Consider the following 21,880-nt stretch of genomic DNA (forward strand, 5'->3'; position numbering starts at 1 on the left):
TTTCCCTTTAACCATCCACTCTCTCCAGCTGCTATATTTATAAACATGGCCAAAGGCTGACTTTTTTTTTGACTGGGCAACCTCCCCTTGCCCTCTAGATGACAGGAGATGTTAAGCTAACTTCAAGTGTCAGACTAGTCTAGACACAGTATTGTTTACCATGTAACTTCAGTTCTGCTGAACAGATCATTAGGAGTTATGAATAATTTATAATACATTATCGATGTATGGTAATAGGATGATCATATTCGGTTTACTAGATTTATTCGTTACACATGTAATCCTCCAGAGATAGTTACATTCTGGGAATCTTATCAGTGCCGCATGTGCATGATGTCTCGGACGGACAATTTAGATCGGTGATAAATTTCCCCTTGTAATTCTCTTAATTTTCCTTTTTTGGAAAATACAGACTCAGGAGGTTTTAATAATTAGGAATGAAATGCAATGATTTTTGTATTTTGCTGAACTCATTCAAAAATTCCGAATTTCTTCTGGCGGTATGTCCTTGTTTGGAATAAATCATTGAAAAAATCAACCTATAAATGATTATATCCTACATTAATAAAAGGTGCAGAAATTAGTTTTCGGTTTAACTTACGATGCAATTCGTACAAATCCTGAGGCTTCTGGAATGAAGTTTATGCCACAGTTATTCCTGTGTTAATTCATGCAAGACTGTGTTTGCATGAGCGGGCACCCCTTCTATTAAACATTCAGGCACTTAACAAGATCTTCTGTATGACAGGCCAGCATCTGTCTTTTTTGCTTTTTTCTTAGCTCCCCAACAATGATCTATGCAGACATGGACCTGTAAAACAGACATGGACCTGTAAAACAGACATGCATATTTCTTGTATGCTATTGGACCACATGAGGACTGTTGTAGACAGACACCTGTCACATTTAGCTCAATTTGCACTAGATATTTCCTTCCAGTATTAGCTAATATCTGACAGCATTGCGCAGTTTGACACTTTGCATCTGTTGTGGTGTTCTATTCTCCACAAATGGTGTTTGGGAGATGGGCAATCTTGCAGACCCATCACACACTACTTTTGGAGAATCCGTGGATTGCCTGCAGAGGCTAGATACATGTAACTTGTAAGAGCTATTTCAGTATATAGACATTTTTTTAAAGAACTTCTTCTCCAAAACGGCTTATTTGAAATTTGATGCATTTGTTGAATGGGTTATGAAGTTTACCAGTTTTATTTAAAATCGGTCAGAAACTGTGGTCTCTGAGGACTGATTTTGTTCGATGGCATTTGCAGTAAGATGTAGTTTGGCCTGCTGAAGATGAAGTTTTTTTTCACTTTAAACTCTGATATCTTGGTAAACATGACAGAAATAAAAATGTTTGCTTTTTTTAGCATTTTGTAGATACTTTATTGATGCATATATACAGTAGGCCTAGTGTTATCTTTTCTTATTAAACAGACTTACAAGAACGTATTAGTGACAAAGATGTTTATAGTATATAACACTATGCTGCATACAGATATCTCTTGTGGATCAGACTCGACTTGTAAATCAACTCAAAGAGTATACATTTTAAAATGAGATGCAAATTGACCAATTTATTTTTATAGTCAATAAATACCCATCAGACAAAAATAATTACCAGGACACTGATAATTTCAGTGGTCTGTAAATCAAATACTATTGTAGCCCAATCTGTGCACTTTCCATAGTATGTTCATAGATTTTAACAACGATCAGTAGTTTTCTTGGTAGGAATGTTAGAATGAAAATCCTATTTCAGAAATAGATATTTAAGAAAATTAATTTAACATTGGCCTTGGAGGTAACTAAACGGTTACGTGCTGTCTTACATGTACATGTGGTACATGTAGCTGCATCACTTCTACTGCACTCTCTGTAGTTTCCAACACAATTGAATGTTTTCAAATAGCTATGTTTTATTTAATTTAATACTGAGTAACATTAACTAATACAGTAATCGACATGAAGCCCAGCCGAAACTATTTGCAGTTCGAGTTATTTTTTTTGTTTTTCAATAAAACAGCAACATTAAGATCAAAATTGAATGCTCATAGCTTAATGCCACTTTGGCAATATTGCAGCCATATATTATGGCGATCATTGATATTTTAAAATAGTCTATCTGATTTTTGGCTTCACACTAAATGACTGGATTTTTTGCAGATATTTCAGAAACTACTTTTTTGTATTCATTCACCATTGGAGAGTTTTTTGTGATATTTGATTAGTTTGCCATCAGAAAAACTTGTGTTTCAAAAGTATGATATTAAGGCCTGTGCGTGCTTCTGAAGGTGCATTTTTACTGGCAAAACTTCAGGTGGAATACTTTAATTTTATTATTCATCAAATAATTTATTATGATACTTATGAGGTGTATAGGCATGCAGATCCTGTCTAGGTGTGTTAAGAGCACAAAATGAAATGATGGGTTTACAGTTTAGTGGGATTAATTCTTTTAAATGGAATATCTATTCATTTTTTTTGTGAGTGTTTTCTCTTTTGATACAAGAGGCCCTAACTGACCTATACATGTACTGCCTCCAATCAGAACGATAGTCCTCTGCGAATGTGTGAACAATAATAATAATAATTAATCATAAATCTCTGAGGGAAATCAATTAGTTACAAAATCAATCTTCTTGGAGTCCCTCATACATGCACACATTCACACAAATAGTTATTTACCTTTACATGTATATAGAGTATATATAAAACATAGATGAACCTGATATAAGACGATCACCAACTACTTGTACACACAAAGAAGTGCATCATAGACAATTTCACATGATTAGTTTCAACTTTTTTTTTTTTTTTGAAAACATTCACATTCTGTAATTTTTTTATAACATTACAGGGAATCTGTTGCACAATGTCACCCCAGAATATCTAAAAACTGCCTCTATTGGTTGCTCTTCACCAATACATTTCCATGGCCTCTATTCAGGCTGATACCTACTCCTTGACCAGTATATTAAAATCCATCACCTGTCAGAAAGATACATTGGTTTTTGTGCTCCTAAAACTGTCTGCTATCAGTCATGCAGGTGAAATATTCTATAATAAATTTACCCATGGATGTCAGAAAAGATTTACTATTATAACCTGATATGGGTTATGTTAATATTATTTTTATTGTAGAACTCCACCATATGTAGCAAAAACATTATGAGTATTTTGTTCTCATGTAGGAATGATCAAAACAGTCTAATAGAACTTACCTGTAGCAAGGCTTGATGTCTGTGGCTGGCTGGCATGAGCTGAATTCTGATGAATGATGCATAGCAGTGAGCAGCCTGATATATTAGCTGACACCATGGCCTTTACTGATTGGGTCATCTCACTCTGACAGTGTGGAGAACAGTTAGCCAGTTACATAAACACACATTTGAAAGATCAAGAGAGCATGTAGATGCTGGTGGCTGTGAGAGAACCATTGATTTGACCCTAATGGTCACTCCTTGATTTTATAGAGATGTTCGCTCAATAAAGCAGCAGTGAACTGCCTGTTTTCCTTGAAGTTCTGGTGTGATGTACAATTGGTAAATTAGCTGGTTTGGCATCTGTTGTGGTGAGTTCATTTGCCGCAGATGGTGTTGAGATCCCTCTGTGGATGGTGTTGAGGATGGGGTGGGCGTGGCAGTGGGCAGAGACACCTGCTGAACTTTATAATATCTCCTGTTGGCCCTCATCAATATATAGACTCCTCATGGAGAATCTGAGGGCATGTACCTTGTAAGTGGCACCAGTATTATGTTGTATAAATGTTGTATATAGAAATTCTTTAAGGTATATAAAGGCTTTAAGGGCTATAAAGTTTGCCAGTTTTGTTAAAATTAGTAAAAGACTGTAATATTTCACAAACGCAGATTCAGTCACGTGATGACCTTTTTTTGAATTTTGAAATAAACCGTTATTATTGTTTTGCCAAGGAAGAAATTAAAAAATAACATTGGCACAATAAGTTGTCATTTAACACCTTGTGTGTGGTGTGCTACCCATTATTTTTTGTCAAAAAGAATAATACCCTATTTTATACATAGAATCATCCATTCCTTGTACATCATAGGACAAGCATTTTATGCATGCAACAGGGAGTCTAACATGAGATTTATATTAAGTCCTTGATCAGCTTCTTTCATATAACACCAAAACATGACTATGCATCATTGTGGCTATAAACCATCATGTCTGAGTACTATAAGTTCTACCAGTGTGTTGCATAGTATAACAAATTTTGTCACAATTTGAACACATTTCTGTATACTTTGGCAGAGCGGTCAAAGTACTGGGCCTGGTTGTTCAAAACTGTTTTCAGACTTAACACCAAATGTATCTTGAGCCAAGACTTCAATTTTGTACTTAGACCCAAAATAATTGGTTAGCAGTATAGTAAATATGAACTAAAACTGCTGCTCTTATATTCTGACTGGACAACTGCATTGGCTACTGAATTTTGCTAAAATATAAAATATGACTTCAACTTTTCAAATCTTCAACCTTTTCAACCTCTTTAGCACTTCTTTCAGTGGAACTTAAGTATACAGTTATTATGAATATGATGCTGAAAAAATGATTGTGTCTAAATATAGGTTCAGTCTCCTTCCTTGACAGGGAATTGTTTTTGTTCATTTGTTTTGGCCTTGGTGACAAGAAGTGGTTGACCGGATGATCTCTTACTAGGCATTTATGAAGCTCATTGGATAATAATTTTTCTCCACAAACATGACTCTTGTCACATGAGGAAAGTTTGCAAGTAAACTGGCTAAGGGTTGGTCATTTACTCCAGGAACTCTGTTTTCCTGTAACAGTGGAAAAAAAGTTCTGGATTACATGGATAGATTACAATCAAATGAATATGCTCCTTCAGTTAAAGCCTGCCCCTCGCTGCAGCTGGTTTCTTCAAGACTATGGAGAGTACTGTATGTGATATAGTCCATTCTGCACCCAAGGTCTCCTTTGTGACTGTAAATGATACCTTGGGTACATATGTGACTTTTCTTTGGGTTCTGTTGCATTAAACCCAAACCTATTAGTAAACTTCAGATTCATATTTATGCAAGAAGATGAAGATTTGAGAGTAACAGCATTGTTCTGCTTTGTTTGTTTCAGGTGTTGGCCTCTGTGAGTGGGACATTTGAGCAGAGTGCTTGTCAGTTGTGTGTGTGGGACCTTCCTCAGCTGGTCTGTAAGAGAAGCCTAACCCCGCCCCACTGTGAGGTGGTCTCGCTGGCTTACTCCAGGGATGATAGGTTCCTCTTGTCAGTTGGTTAGTTACATCTTGTCAGCCACAGTATATATATTCAGCTCATCTGCCACTAGTGTGAATATAAGGACGTTATAAAGTGTTGACGGCATTAACCTGCTCAAGCCTGGACATCGTCTACCATTAAGCCAATGGCGTCAGGAGGCAGCTGTAATTTTAAATCTATAATCATTGTAGTTGTATGTAATATGTAAATGTTCAGAGCCTCCTCTTCTGATCGGTTTGTATCTTGTGATTGTCTTCTGTTAGCGTCAGGTTAAGAATGATTTAATAAACTAATCTAAACTAAGACATTTTATGATGAGAGAAATGATTTCTCTGAGTAAAAGACTGCTGGTAACCTGGCTTTTAAACCTGGTAGCAGAAAGGAAGGCCAGGGTCAGCTGAATTTTCAGAAAATTTCAGAAACCATGTGCACTGAAGCCATCATTAATAGTTCATTAATCTTTGAATTTTAAAAGATCTGTTGAAAAATCCACAGATATTTTCACAGTAGGTGTATTATGGACAGGTAAATCTGAGTGTGGATTTTGTCATGACAGGTGACTATAGAGACTGCTCTGTCGTTGTATGGAGCACATATGACTACACTGTCCTCACCCAGTCCACAGCCGCCAAGCCCATACATGAAGTCAGATGGGACCCCTACACTGCTAATGAGTTTGCCTCGGTGGGAGCCGGAGGTAACCTGTTATTTTGGCTGCTGGATGAAACCAGCCCTAACGTCAGCCTGAATGTCCATGAAGCTAGAGTGCCCAGTGACCTGTTACGCTCCCATGTTACTGTAAGTTCTTTAGATGTCCAGAAAAATGTTTTGGTCAAAAAAAGCAAGAAAAGGTCTTTCTATGAATGTAATGGGTACTTGGCTCACCTGTATGGTGTAAGGAGAGTTATTATGAGAGTGCCGAAGATTGTCATTTGTGGTGTGTGGTTAAGTGTTTTTTTTTTCTTTTTTAGTTCCTGTACAATGGGAAGGAATGTTAACCTTTTGGGGGTGGGGGTGGGGGGGGGGGGGGGGAGGCTGTTCCTGGTCTAAGGTATAGTGTGTAAATGTACATACATGTTCTCAGATAGAAGGTTTACCTTTTTGTTTTTTAGTTTCCGGGTCTACAGTATGGTGTGTAAATATACATACATGTACTGAGATAAAACATTTACCTTTTTTAAGTCTAAATAATAATAATAAGCACTCATTTATGGATTGAAGGTCAATATAATAATATATATATTGATAATTTTCTTTGGCATACAGGTTATTGTAGAAAGCTTTTCATATCTCTATTAGTACGTGTACTATGAACTATGACCATGATCACACTGGCAGATGCATGTGCCTTCCTAGACTGCCACAGAAATTTTTAAACCAACCACTGCCCACAATGACCTCTTTATCACTATAACGATTTGCTAGTCTATTTATACAGAGTCACTGCTCTGCCATCTGTGTGCTTACTATGAACAGTCATATTTATGACAGTATAATGATTTTACCCTTTCTTGTTGATTTATTGACAAGATCTTAACACTATCTGATTTGATATTAATATCTGTGTATGAAAGTTCTTGTACTTTAGGTTTAGATGTCACCTCACTTGGACATTATGCAGTTTCTACCAGTGTTCTCAGAATGCTTTGTTGTTTTTTGTTTTTGGAGACGGGGAGGGGGGAGTGGGTTGTGGGCAATTGTGCAAATATTTCCTATTTCAGTAATGATTTTACTAAAACATTTTTGGTGCCCAAGTTCTAACTTCCTAGTGTTCATATATTACCAGCTTGATCAAAAATTTTGACTGAGTTTTTCATCCCCTGCATGTTTATTATAGCAGTATTTGTATTTTTAGTTTCCATTTTGTAATGAAAGGTTATGATGCCTACTTCTTTTAGCAAATATTGTTATTTGTAGAAAGAAAATAGTCTCAGTTTCTTGACATTCTCCGTTTATGTTGGCTGAATTAGGCCGTCAATAACAAGATGTTGATTGTGGATACTAAGCCGTAGTTCTTAAGCTTGAGTCCGTTGCTCAGCAATTTTGCCTGAATTTTTTTTTACATTGAACTTTTAGAGTGACATGATACTTGAAAGTGTTGGTTTAGGGCTTAGCATAACTAATAGGTCATCAAATGTGTTAAACAGGCCAAGATCATTCCAATGCCGAGAAATCCTATGTAGTCGAGTCACAAACAAGCAACCACAAACTACAAGGCTACAGCCAGCCACCAGGAGGTTATTTGTGGAGTGAATTAAAAGTTAATCTCAGAGAGATGTATCTGAAGCTATGGCCATCTTATCAGTGTATGACTGAATCAGTGACATTCTATACATAAACACAAGCAATGGCGTTACTGCCATCTAATTGGTTTCCAGACAATAAAAAAAAATGTATTTAGGTGAAATACTACTTCGCTAACTGAAAAGTCTTGAAGGCTTTTGTAATTCCAATGCACAAACTTTGTTAAAAAGCATGTGGTTTGCATTGGCCAAGTTTTGGTGGGTTGGTCAGGTTACCTGCAACAAACAACTTCTTAATGATCACTTTAATAAACAGTTCTCAGATTCACTTTCCTTGCCATGGTTGGGTTTATCTTTACTGATGATTTTCTCATACAAAATCTGCTTTTTTTTTTCCTATGAACAGGTACCTTATCTGTCTTTTTCTCTATCAGGCACCGTTATCAATGCCTGTTCTTTGACATTTTCCAGTTTTGCTTCTTTTTGAAGCTGGATTAGTGGTTGTCCTTGTCACTAGAGTACTTTGTTAATTAAGTTTTTGTGCTGGTCTGTTGTATTAACCTCAGGTATTTTCTTTCACCTTGATGTTATTTGTCAACTTCAGGATGTATTGATTACTTTTCCTGGCTTAAAGATGGATCATTTGAGTAGAGTGTGTACAAGTAGATAATTAAAGTCCTCAGTTTGAAGATGTATTTATATAGACAATCACGTGTGCTGTAGATGAGTCGTGAGTCTGTCATGGATGGCCAATAGGAGACTTCCTCTGCTGTAGGGTCAAGTACATGTACATGTATATGTATTCGGTCGCCATCTTGTTTCTGCATGGTAAACAAGTCCCCTGGCACTTGGTTAGGTTCCGTTTAATTTATTCTGTGGTGAATTAAAATCTTTTTCACCTCTTTCTGTTGTAATGGTTTGTAAAGAGAAAATGACAAAACAGATTGGAGAGTGGAAACTAGATAGGTTACTAAAAAAAAAGCTAGAGGGGAAACATATCTTATGTATCTTTTGGAAAATATTTGTTTGTGGCTGCAGATAAACCTTATACAAATCAACTGTTTAGCCTGAAGAAGACTCAAATTTTCCTCATATCTTACTTTGGCATTCCAAAGGTGAAGGGCTTCTTTTTATCAGATGAATTTTTTTTACCTTAAAGGTGTGAACACATCTCGAATTGAACATCGTTTGTCATCAGGGTTAAACATGGGACTTGTATGCCCCTTTGGCAATGTCACCGCATTGTGACCATGGAGGCAGAAGGTTATGTATTATATTTGTGTGTATGCTGACCCTGAAAACTGGCAGTAATGAGACAGAAAAGTCACAAAAAGCACAAAGTAAAATCCTGGTTCATGATGGTGCATTGCAATAAATCCTAATTTTGTTCAGCGAGTTAATTCACTGAGATTACCTTCAATATTATATTTGAAAATTATCAGTCGGTTTCAGGGACACTGATGCTCTGTGTGGACTGAATACAGATATAAATCTCTCCCTCATTACAACACTTACAGTGTTATAAGTGGTATATAAGTGGTATGCATTAAGGGTGCAAGAATCTGCAGGTGTTTTTCACTCTTTTGAAAGTGAGTACATATGAAAGCAACAACATTTTCATGAACATTTTATATTACTTTAACAGTTCTTAAACTCTCTTGAATTTAAAAAGAATCCAAGAAAACGTACTGCATGGAATCCAGACTGTTTGAGCTACTTGTCAACACAAGATGAAGTCCTTAATTGTACAAAGCTGTTTATTTCCATAAAATGGTTGTAGAACCGGTGGAAATCCACAAGTGTATGGAGATGGTTACATGTACCAATATTGCAGTGCGTGTCCGACCCATTCATCTGCCATCATACATGTACAGCAAATTGTCGATTTCCTCCACCCACAATCCTGCAGGATCTCTGTTATGACAGAAACATTCTTGAACATAGCTTTAAACCTGAATGAAACAATTAAATACATTTATTCTTTTCTGACCTTGAAGCTCTTAAAGATGCAATCATGATTACCCTGGGTGACCTACTCTTTGACCTTGGTTTTTCAGTTGTGTCCAAAGGCCAGACTGACCTTGCCCACTTAAATTCCTGTTAGAAAAGTATTATATTGCAAAGCCTTCTTTCTAGGATGGCTGACATAGTCATGTGTCCGTCACGTTTAGCGATGCAGGTGCAACAAAATACAAGCTATTAAAACTCCGACAGTGAATGCAAGAGAGTACATATCCAGTCCTTTCACATCAAACAAAAGGCTATGTTTTCATTGTACTCTGACTGACACATGGTGAACATGTATATTTCAGATAGTTTGATCATGCTTTATTGGGCAGGGGCCACATTAAGCTCTTAGCTTATTACTTGCCCATAACATCTAGGTTAGGTCCGCAATGTGTGTCTGATTTGTCCTTTCTTGTTAAAGTGAAAATTTTAATAACACTGCCTAACTTTCATACTATTTTCAACGTGTTTAAGTTGGTAATGATATATATATATATATATATATATATATATATATGTATATATAGAACAAGATACTAATATATTTAATAGAGCTAAAGCTGTACTTTAGTAAGCAGGATTTCCAGAGCTCAAGCTGATCTTCCAGTACTGGTAGTGATAATCTCATTTCTACTTGACTTTTTTTTTTTGGCCTTCGTGGAGCGGAATATCAAATTTTGTTACTCCAATGTCTTTAGATTATTTTGCAAAGGACCTGCGATCACATCCAGTATTGATCAAATCATTTAAAAACGTAATATAAAAAGTTACCTACACGTACAATGTATATCACTGCATCAGTGTGATTCATACTTTTACTAATATGTCTGTGTATACCTTCAGCATTGTATTGTATTGCTTTGTATCTACCATTGATTTACTGTCGATTAAGTGACAGAAAAGAATGTGTTGTTGCAAGGCTGATCCTTTATTACCGTTTTTAAACTGCAATGACTAGTTGTATGCAATCGTGCCCATGGGAAGAGTTTTGAATTGTTTTTGAATTGTTGCTAGTCGCATGAAAACTACACGTCACAGCTAAAAAATTATACTGGCCCGCTTTAAAAGATGGATATTATGATAGTTCTTGAATAACAACGGAAATATTCATGGTTAGAGTTAAGGAAGCTTGAAAGATGTCAGGTTTGATAGCCTATGTGTGAGCCATCACCAAAACGCAATAGGGAACAGGACTGGAAAACATGTTTTTAGACCTGAAAAACATTACTTTTGGGTACAGAAATGGGATATAAAGTGAAGGTATTCAAAGGCTGTCATAATCGCTGTAGCATTAGAATAGCACTGAGAACGCAATGCCGCAGTTGTCACCTGAGGAACGGGAGGGCACCATTGCCTTGAATGAAGTTGGTCTGATTACAAGGGCTATAGCAGCAAGGTTTGGATGTCACCACAGTTTTTTTTTTAGCTCGTGTACAATGACTATCATACATATATTTCCAACATACAGCAGTAGAAGGTCATGTTTTGTTTGTGTGTGTGTGTGTTTTTTTTTAAATGTTTGTTTTCGCCTATGTACATGCAAAGGGCCTACCGATGGAGGGTTGAACTGTTTTTATTGGTTTTAGTTTTATAGGCTTTGTGAATGTTTTTTAATTATTTTTGTTGATAGATTTTCAATTCAAAAATTTAAGTTATAAAAACTTCACTTTGTTTTCTATAGTGAACACGTTCTCTAGAAATTAAGCCTCTATGCAGGGCAATAATTTCTTGTATACAGGGTTTCTGTAACTTCATTGCTTTATGGACTTTGCCAGATTACTATTTTTGTAATCAGGAAAAGTTTCATGTAGGGCTATAATTTTATGGACATTTTGCCAGATGACTATTTTTGTAATCAGGAAAAGTTTCATGTAGGGCTATAATTTTATGGACATTTTGCCAGATGACTATTTTTGTAATCAGGAAAAGTTTCATGTAGGGCTATAATTTTATGGACATTTTGCCAGATGACTATTTTTGTAATCAGGAAAAGTTTCATGTAGGGCTATAATTTTATGGACATTTTGCCAGATGACTATTTTTGTAATCAGGAAAAGTTTCATGTAGGGCTATAATTTTATGGACATTTTGCCAGATGACTATTTTTGTAATCAGGAAAAGTTTCATGTAGGGCTATAATTTTATGGACATGCCTACCTACATATAGGAGAACAAGAAGCGTATTGGGTTCCTCCAGTGACTTTACCATTTTCCTGTTTTGTGGACACTTTCAGATTAACTTCTCCTGTAAACACGGATTTCTACAAGCCGTTTTTGTAGGGTTACAGTTTCTTGTGCAATCACTTACCTAGAGAAGCTTTTTGTCTCTCTAGCTACTTTGCCAGATTTGTAGAGTGTAAGAATTTACCTTGGTGTATACCAATTTATCTGGACTGGGCCGGATAACACAGTTGGTAGAGTGTTCTCTGCGGGAGAGGTAGACCCTGGGTCAATCCTGGGTCGAGTCACACCTAAAACTTTAAAAGAGGAAGATGTAGCTTCCTCACTTGGCTTTTAGCATGAAGGGGATAGTGCAACAACTGGTTGACCCGTATCAGCGTAATGGCTCGGGCGGGGCGGCTTACTTGCCTTCGGTAAGTCGTCTCAGTGAAGCAGCACTAGATAAAAGAGCAGTGGAAATCCATCCTGCAACAAGGAGGCACATCACATACACCCTAAGGATTCCTTCATCGTCATATGACTGAAAAATTGTTGAGTACGACGTTAAACCCCAAACACTCACCCACTCACTCACCAAGTTATCTGGAATACGTAGCATCTGTAGAAAGCTCTCCACATCTTTGTTAATCAGCCACTTTATGTGCCTTTCTATACATGACGGAATGTTTAAACCATCCACGCAGAAAGTGACTGTTGTCGGCTGAGTGTTTGCCTAGCCAATTAGAGGGCTGCATTATCAACCCTTAGTACATGGATAGCCAATCACGAGAAGCCCTTTGCATATCGAAGACCACTCCAGCCAGTTGGTACTTGAACACCCCACAATGAAGTTTTTTTTACTGCTATAGCTCAACGTTTGCTCAACTCACAGTGTGATAATTGTTCACGGATTGCCGCATGCAGTTCACAATTTGCATATCAAAGACCATTAAGGCCTTTTTTTTTGTGCACAAACTCCTCACAATGCGTCTTTACCACACTTTACAAGTTTAGTCTTTATTTTGATCCCATTGTCTGGTTGACTGCTATAGCAGGTGAGCTGGTGGGATTCTCTAAATGCCTAGTTTACAAGTGTCTTTCTGTTATGGCCACCAAGTCATGTGGCTGAATCAGCCCAAAAGTTATGAGGCACAACTTCAGGTCCATCCCTAAAGATAATTAACTTTCATGAATTTCTGACTTAACATTTCAGCTAGAAACACAAAACAGTTTCGTAGAGAATATTGTTGAATGCAGCTAATTGATATCAGGGCTCTGGCTGGCATATGCCGTTTTGGTTACTAGTATGTGACTTAAATCCATCACATATTGCCAATATCAGGGTTTTTTTTTTCAGGGTGACCAAATCCAAATGCAAGCTCCTGGCAAAATAGATGACTGTATTAAACTCACACTGAATTAATAAACTTTGATTCTACAAATCAAAGTTTTCATCATTAAAACTCTGTAGAAATGGAAACTACTAGTCGTAGGTCAAGTCTACTTAGATATGTATGAGGGGCAGATCAAGGGCTACAGTTTGGGATGTTTGGTACAGGTTTGAAATGTGATGCATATCTGGAGATAAAACTATCAAAATGATGTATTTTTAACACATGGGACATGTACCAATGAAAAATGGCATGGTAAATCACATAGAATACATTCTGTTTTTGAGTTTTCGCCAAAAAATTATTTCAATCTTTGGGTTTTTTTTAGTTTTGTATTGTTTTTTATTTCACTTCCTGTGAAATATAGAAACACGAGAAATATGAACATATATTAAATCAATATGAACATATATTAAATCAGTGTCCAAGATGTCCATATTTTTGAAGCTAACTACATTAGGTAGGACTCAAGGCATTTCCAGATCTTTGAAGCTGTATGCGTACATGAACAATATACAGATTTTTGGGTTACTTGAAATTTTCATCCAGTTGCATGCTTCCACAATTTTCAACACACAAAAGCCATATATGTGGATTTAATATGCTTAGGTTATGTGCAACTGGTCCTTTAGTTTGAGTGCATGTGCTTCAGTTTCTGGAGAAGAAGGTTCTGTACATAATCCAGTATGACCACCAAGTTATAGAATCTGCACAAAAGTTACAGGAAACAGCTTCAGGTTTGTCCTTAAGACACACATTTTGGGTATCAACAGCATATACCTATCATGGTACAGGATTTGTGTAGTGATTTCATTCATTCGATTAGAACATTCCTTGTGTCTTTCCAGCATCACTGGGAAATTTTTGACTGCTTTTTTCTGTATGAATCTATATGTTTTTTACTTTCTATGCTATTCTTTGGTGGTTTGTGTTGAATGCTGTTTTAGGGGTTGGCCTTGCAATTATTGACCTGGAATGTGTAGGTTGGTTGACATCTGCTAAATGTCTGTTTTGATGCCTACATGAAGAGCCTTGTTGATGGTTTGTTATACACCCATCAACAGTTTACTTCAGGGGTCACCAATTTTGAGAGTGTGGTCTATATTGGGATGAACATTCCAGAAAAGTTTACTCAGCAATTACTCAGCATGTGTGTTCAGATACGTTTCCAGCTCTTTGCAGCTTATGGATTGCATTACCTTATTCACAGTATGAACCTGTCCAGGATTGCATATATTATCCCAACTTCTGTGAACTATATTGTTATGTATATATAATTGCATATATATATTAATAAATATTAAAATATATACGTGTAGTTCAATATATCATTTTTCAGTTCCTTTAATAGTTACCTTCTATGAACAATAATGTTTCATAAATCTATAGTTGTGCATGTCATTTTCTTTTGTTTCCTGATGTTTTAACATAGTGTTGTACTGTTGCTGACATTCACAGGCCAGTCCCTTTGTCACAGACTTCACAAGCTTGGAGTATGCTGGAGGAAGTGTGCTGTACGTGGCCACAAGTAGTGGGCGTGTATCTGCCTGGGACACCCGCAGTAACACCTGCTTTATCCACTGGGAGGCAGACTTCTCTGACATAGGTAAGTCCAAGACACACTTACTACTTTTTGTGTCATTGAATATGATATAATCGGCATATAGTTTCTGGTTAGTGTTTTAATGAGTTTCAGAATCACATCAAAGGTTATTGTCACGTTTTCCTTGGAACGGACTATATTGGTATTTAGGCAGAAAACTTTACATTGTTTAGATTTGTGAGCAGGGAAAAGTACACTAGGTAAGGATGAACACTTAAAGCAGCCTGGCTTATTATTGGCATCTGTGCTTAGTGACAATATTTGATGTATGTCTCTCCCCCAAATTATGCTGGGTGGAGACATGCTGTGTTTTTTTTGTCAGATTTGATTTCAAACTTTAAGGATACATGAAATGCTTGATTTGTTTTTCTTAATACATAGTAAATAGTGTGGCCTAACATATCAGACTACAAACCATTTTATCAGTCATTCTGTTATTTAATAAGTTATTCCTCATGCTGGCTTCCACTCCGACCATACGTGGGAAGGTCTGTCAGCAACCTGCGGATGGTCATGGGTTTTCGCCGGGCTCTGCTCAGTTTCCTCCTCTCATAATGCTGGCCGGTGTCTAATAAGTGAAATATTCTTGAGTACAGCGTAAAACACCAGTCAAATAAATAAATCAGTTGTTATTCTTGGGGCGTAAAAAAGGCTGTTAACTATAGTTTTCCCTAAGGCTCCAGTGGTCAGGCTGGAAATTGTTAGGTAGCCTGCTGTAGTAATGTCAACAGTGAAAGCTGTCAAAGCAATTTTGTCTTGGGGAAGAGCCCAAATTTTTTGGCATAGATTTCTTTATGTTCCTTAAACCCATTCTCTTTGTTCTATAGTACCTTTTCATTTATCCTTAAGTATGTAGACCATAATAAGTGATTCAGTTTTGGTGGCTGACTTTCTGTTTGAATAAGGTCATGCATATCAGCAATGTATATACAGGACAGCTTTATGGAATTTAATCAAATTTGGTTGCAGGCTTTCCGAAAGCCAGAAACTTTAATATGTGTGTTTTTTGTGTCTTTGGTCAGTCTTATTCATAGTGTTTTGGCTACTGTCTCTCTGCAAGATATCTCCTGAACTGCTTGACCAAATTTAGTGAAATCTCACTCCAAATCCTGACATTCTGACTGATTGTTACATTGTTAAGGAATTATTGTAGGGGGTGGGTGTGGGTTTGAGTGGAAAGACATTTGTTTCTATTCTCTTCTCCCTTTGGCTCAAGTGAAAGCTTATAAGGTTCAGAAAAACTTCTGGTATGAACAGTTCTCTCTATTTCTTTTATATGCTTTATGTGATGTGGCCTAACAATTAAAAGCACAAAGAAGCTTCCCATCTGTCTTCTGGGGATGTAAAAATAGCTTTAAACTATGATTTAACTAGAACACCAGCTGTCAGTCCAGAAATTAAGTAGCTGTCTAAACAACTTTCAATTGTTAGGTCAAGAGCTCAAGTTGGAGATGCTAAGCTAGCCCTGCATTTCCAGTATGTTCATTGATGACATCATTTCTGAATCTTTCCAACCATTGACATATAATAGAAGGGTTATTACAAGTATAAAAATTGAAATTTTTGATGTAGTTTTGTAGTACCTTTCCATGTATCCTTCAAGTAAGGCCGTTCAAATTCGGTACACATCTTACAAAATGTTTAAAGAACACCCATTTGTTACACATTTTGCATAATTTTTGTTGGCTTTCTTGAACTAAGTCTAATCTTGTGTGCATGATTCTTTGACTCACATGACTGTGGTTATTTTTTCTTGGGTTTGCTTGTGACACTGAGCAGGCTTTATCTATATGTTTGGTGATTTGGGGTTGACGTGCAATGTGCGTGTGTTTCTAATATTCATCATAGCTACAAAAGAAGGTGGAAGAGGAGGCGTTTTGTTAACGCCTACACCATACAGGTACACTCTTTGTCCCTTTGTCTGCTTCCATGACCTAATGGTTAGAGCGTTGAAGGTGTAAAGTGTTATGTTTTCTTAACTACGGGAAGTTGTTACTTCCTCTCTTGGCAATGGCTGGTTGACCCGAATCAGAATAATGGCTCGGGCGAGTCGACTTACTTGCCTTCGATAAGTCGTCTCAGTGATGCAGCCCTAAATAAAAGAGCGGTGGAAATCCTTCCTGCAACAAGGAGGTACATTTCATACACCCTAAGGATTCCCTTGTTGTCGTATGACTGAAAATTGTTGAGCACATTAAACCCCAAGCACTCATTCACTCTCTCTTACCTGCAATTTTAGCCCTTCTCAAGAAACGTGACATAAATAGGTCATGAAAATGGGGGTGCACATGCATGAGATGGGAGCACCTGCATGTTCATAGATGGGAGCGGTGCAACACCACTGGCCATCTGCAATCATTCAGAGTGAAGCTGTTAAAAGCTTTTAGTTTGTTTTAAGGCTAAACAGTTTAAAGTATTACATCATTTCCTAAAAGAAATTACATGATTTAAATGATCTCAAATCTGGCTGTCTGACGTACCAAAATTGAATATTTTTGTAATTATTGCAGCCTATGTGAACTCAAGCCGGTCTCTTTTAAGATTATTCTTATTTCAGGCTTACAGCACAAGCACTTTCTAGTGAAGTGTGTAGACCTGCCGGGAAAGCTCTCAAGCAAGTGAAGATCATCGATCTAAACTGACTGAAAGTCAAAACCTGTTCTATTGGTCTGAACCTGTTCAATTTGAATGAACCTCACTTTCAAACAATTTCCCAGCGATGAGGATATGTTGCTACCACTCTCAGTCTGTAAAATGATAAATCAAAAACAATGTCTATGTTGCTTGAAAGGATAAGAAAACAAAGCAAAGAGACATAATGGTATAAAATTCATGAAAAAGCTTAAGGTAGAAACTGATAATGCATCTAGATGCCCCGCCCCATCCCTCAGCCCGGAAATTAAATAGCCAGTTGTGGTGGCATATTTGCTATGCTGTGTCTGTATCCTCAGATCACTAGTTGTATATGTTTGCTATGGTCTGTCAGCCTCCTCAGATCACTAGGTGTATATGTTTGCTATGCTGTGTCTTTATTCTCAGATCACTAGGTGTATATGTTTACTATGCTGTGTCTGCATCCTCGGGTCACTAGGTGTATATGTTTACTATGCTGTGTCTGAATCCTCAGATCACTAGGTGTATATGTTTTCTATGCTGTGTCTGTATCCTCAGATCACTAGGTGTATATGTTTTCTATGCTGTGTCTGCATCCTCGGGTCACTAGGTGTATATGTTTACTATGCTGTGTCTGTATCCTCGGGTCACTAGGTGTATATGTTTTCTATGCTGTGTTGGTATCCTCAGATCACAAGGTGTATATGTTTACTATGCTGTGTCTGTATCCTCAGATCACTAGGTGTATATGTTTTCTATGCTGTGTCTGTATCCTCAGATCACTAGGTGCTTGTTTGCTATGCTGTATCTGTATCCTCGGGTCACTAGGTGTATATGTTTTCTATGCTGTGTCTGTATCCTTAGATCACTAGGTGTATATGTTTGCTATGCTGTGTCTGTATCCTCAGATCACTAGGTGTATATGTTTACTATGCCGTGTCGGCATCCTCGGGTCACTAGGTGTATATGTTTGCTATGTTGTGTCTGTATCCTCAGATCACTAGGTGTATATGTTTGCTATGCTGTGTCTGCATCCTCAGATCACTAGGTGTATATGTTTTCTATGCTGTGTCTGTATCCTCAGATCACTAGGTGCTTGTTTGCTATGCTGTATCTGTATCCTCGGGTCACTAGGTGTATATGTTTGCTATGCTGTGTCTGTATCCTCAGATCACTAGGTGTATATGTTTACTATGCCGTGTCGGCATCCTCGGGTCACTAGGTGTATATGTTTACTATGCTGTGTCTGCATCCACAGATCACTAGGTGTATATGTTTTCTATGCTGTGTCTGTATCCTCAGATCACTAGGTGCTTGTTTGCTATGCTGTATCTGTATCCTCGGGTCACTAGGTGTATATGTTTACTATGCTGTGTCTGCATCCTCAGATCACTAGGTGTATATGTTTACTATGCTGTGTCTGTATCCTCAGATCACTAGGTGTATATGTTTGCTATGCTGTGTCTGTATCTTCAGATCACTAGGTGTATATGTTTTCTATGCTATGTCTATATCCTCAGATCACTAGATGTATATGTTTGCTATGCTGTGTCTGTATCCTCAGATCACTAGGTGTATATGTTTTCTATGCTGTGTCTGCATCCTCGGGTCACTAGGTGTATATGTTTACTATGCTGTGTCTGTATCCTCAGATCACTAGGTGTATATGTTTGCTATGCTGTGTCTGTATCCTCAGATCACTAGGTGTATATGTTTACTATGCTGTGTCTGCGTCCTCACATCACTAGGTGTATATGTTTGCTATACTTTGTCTGTATCCTCAGATCACTAGGTGTATATGTTTGCTATGCTGTGTCTGTATCCTCAGATCACAAGGTGTATATGTTTACTATGCTGTGTCTATATCCTCAGATCACTAGGTGTATATGTTTGCTATGCTGTGTCTGTATCATCAGATCACAAGGTGTATATGTTTGCTATGGTCTGTCAGCCTCCTCAGATCACAAGGTGTATATGTTTTCTATGCTGTGTCTGTATCCTTAGATCACTAGGTGTATATGTTTTCTATGCTGTGTCTGTATCCTCAGATCACAAGGTGTATATGTTTGCTATGTTGTGTCTGTATCCTCAGATCACTAGGTGTATATGTTTGCTATGCTGTGTCTGTATCCTCAGATCACTAGGTGTATATGTTTGCTATGCTGTGTCTGTATCATCAGATCACAAGGTGTATATGTTTGCTATGGTCTGTCAGCCTCCTCAGATCACAAGGTGTATATGTTTTCTATGCTGTGTCTGTATCCTTAGATCACTAGGTGTATATGTTTTCTATGCTGTGTCTGTATCCTCGGGTCACTAGGTGTATATGTTTTCTATGCTGTGTTGGTATCCTCAGATCACAAGGTGTATATGTTTGCTATGCTGTGTCTGTATCCTCAGATCACTAGGTGTATATGTTTGCTATGCTGTGTCTGTATCCTCAGATCACGTGTGATTGTTTACTAGGCTGTATCTGCATGACGATGTGTATATATTTGCTAAACTGTTCTCTCTTCAGATTTTCTGGTGTGTCGTCATGGTCGCCTGTTAACAGCCAGCTCAGGTAGGAACCTCAGGTTGTGGTCTGTCCAGGACATAGAAGGTCTCAAGTCTCATGGAGAGAGCCTCCATAATGGAGGGCTGACCATGGAGGATGAGATGAGCTTGGATGGAGCAGTGGCATCTATAGCCTTTGATGATATACTAGAGATGGTGAGGATGCTTATATGTCTTGTCATCATTTAAGTGTTATATTCAAATTTTTATACTTTTGCAAATCCTATAATATGAGAAGCAACATAAATTATTTCAAATGTATTCCCTTGGCTAGACATTCATCAGCAAAATCGTTATTTTTTTTATTTTATACAATGTACATCAAGGTAACTTTTGTCTAAGTTTGGTCAATATTAAAAAGGATTGTTTGATGAGATAATATGACCTTGTACCGACGGCATGCTTTTTATGTGACCTGATTAGTGAGCAAATTTCTCCTCAGGGAATAGTGGGTACGAGTTCTGGAACTCTCTGGTATATCAACTGGTCAGAGAGAACCAGCATCCGCCTCGTGTCCGGTCATTCCAAACAGGTAAGCCACAAGACTACATGTACACCCAGTCTCGTTTTCAGTGCATTATCTTCACAGATACTTGGCAATATTAAACTCACTGTATGAGTTTAGCATAGACCACTGTGTGTAAACAAAATAAAGCATGTCTTGTGTAAACAAAATAAAGCATGTCTTGTGTAAACAAAATAAAGCATGTCTTGTGTAAGGAGGAGATTCATTTATTTATTTGTTTGATTGTTGTTTAAAAAAAAGAAAGCTGCAGTATGAAGTAAGGTTCGTCATACTGATGGTATTTAGGAACTCTGATGTCACATCATTTTTTTTTCCTGAAGAAGAAAGGAATTTTTGGGAACATTATTTCAGTAATCTTGTACTAATGGGTATAGAGAGTTATTCCAACATTCAGTGTCGTGATGAGAGTTGGATAGACTTCTTGTGATGTCAGTTCCCAACCTCTGATAATATGGTCCATAAAGCCCACCTTAAAATTCAAATGTCTGAACGCCTTTAACTTTTTTCACAAAAATCTATAAAAAAATTATTAATGAAAGCATATTTATGCATAGTTTTAAGTGGTCTATTTAGCGATGCCTACTTTGATATTTAGAGGTCTTTTCCTTAAAAGTCATACTCAAGAGCTTTTGTTGATATTATGTGAAGATGGTCATTTTTATGGGTGGAGGAAACCACCAGGGTTTGAAAAGGTAATGGCGAACTTTCCCAGTGAAGTGCAGATATGCACACCCCACAAACAGTCAGGGTCGGGGAATGTACAATTCCTTGTCTATGGCCAGGATTAGCAACAGATTCAGCACTTCACTTGGTCAGGGATTGAAGGTTGTACTTTTTTTTAGCTCCACCAGTTTTTTAGCTACAGTTATAGAAAAACGTATTTTTTTTTAATTATATATTTTTGCTCTTTTTATGTTTAAGGAGTTATGGATGGTGCATACATCTACATAGGCCCTGCTGATGGTTTTATTGGTTTTTAATACTTTTATTGGCATTGTGAATGTTTTTCAGTCATTTTGATTGATAGATTTTCAGCATGAAAGTTTACCAGTTATATGAACTTCCTGAGGTAAACACATCTTCCCTAGAAAGCCTCATTGCATGGCTACATTTTCTTGTACACAGGGTCTCTTTGACTATTTTTTTTCTTTAGATTTATGGACTTATGTTGATATGTACCTATGTCTTGTAATCAAGAAAACTGTGACCTAGGTCTATAATTTTTGTGCACATGCCTACCTACATGTAGGAGAGCGAGAAGGGTATTGATAACCAGGTTCCTATGTCCATTTTACCAAATTTGTCATAGGTTTTGTGTTTTGTACAAACACTCTGTTCACTCAGCTCTGCTGCAAACACAGATTTCTATAAGCCTTTCATGTAGAGCTACAGTTTCTTATGCAGAGGACTATCTAGAGAAGCTTATTGTCTCTAGCCACTTTACCAGATTTATGAAGTTTCATGAGTTTATTTAAATTTCGGACTTCACTTTCTTTGTTATACACATTATCGAAAGCTTTCCA

The 21,880-nt window shown here is 37.2% G+C and overlaps 1 protein-coding gene across 4 annotated transcripts in view; it reads left to right on the top strand.

Moving 5' to 3' along the window:
- Positions 1 to 21,880, top strand: part of LOC135461290 (WD repeat-containing protein 90-like) — a 74,647-nt gene that overhangs the window by 31,699 nt on the left and 21,068 nt on the right. For all 4 annotated transcript variants that reach the window (XM_064738304.1, XM_064738305.1, XM_064738306.1 and 1 more), the window contains exons 32-36: positions 5,119 to 5,275; positions 5,815 to 6,056; positions 14,518 to 14,665; positions 19,794 to 19,987; positions 20,274 to 20,363. In XM_064738304.1, coding sequence (XP_064594374.1) covers positions 5,119 to 5,275; positions 5,815 to 6,056; positions 14,518 to 14,665; positions 19,794 to 19,987; positions 20,274 to 20,363 — 831 coding nt within the window. The remainder of the gene's footprint in view (positions 1 to 5,118; positions 5,276 to 5,814; positions 6,057 to 14,517; positions 14,666 to 19,793; positions 19,988 to 20,273; positions 20,364 to 21,880) is intronic.

This window comes from Liolophura sinensis, chromosome 1 (genome assembly GCF_032854445.1).
Source record: "Liolophura sinensis isolate JHLJ2023 chromosome 1, CUHK_Ljap_v2, whole genome shotgun sequence".
NCBI classification, from domain to species: Eukaryota; Metazoa; Mollusca; class Polyplacophora; order Chitonida; family Chitonidae; genus Liolophura; species Liolophura sinensis.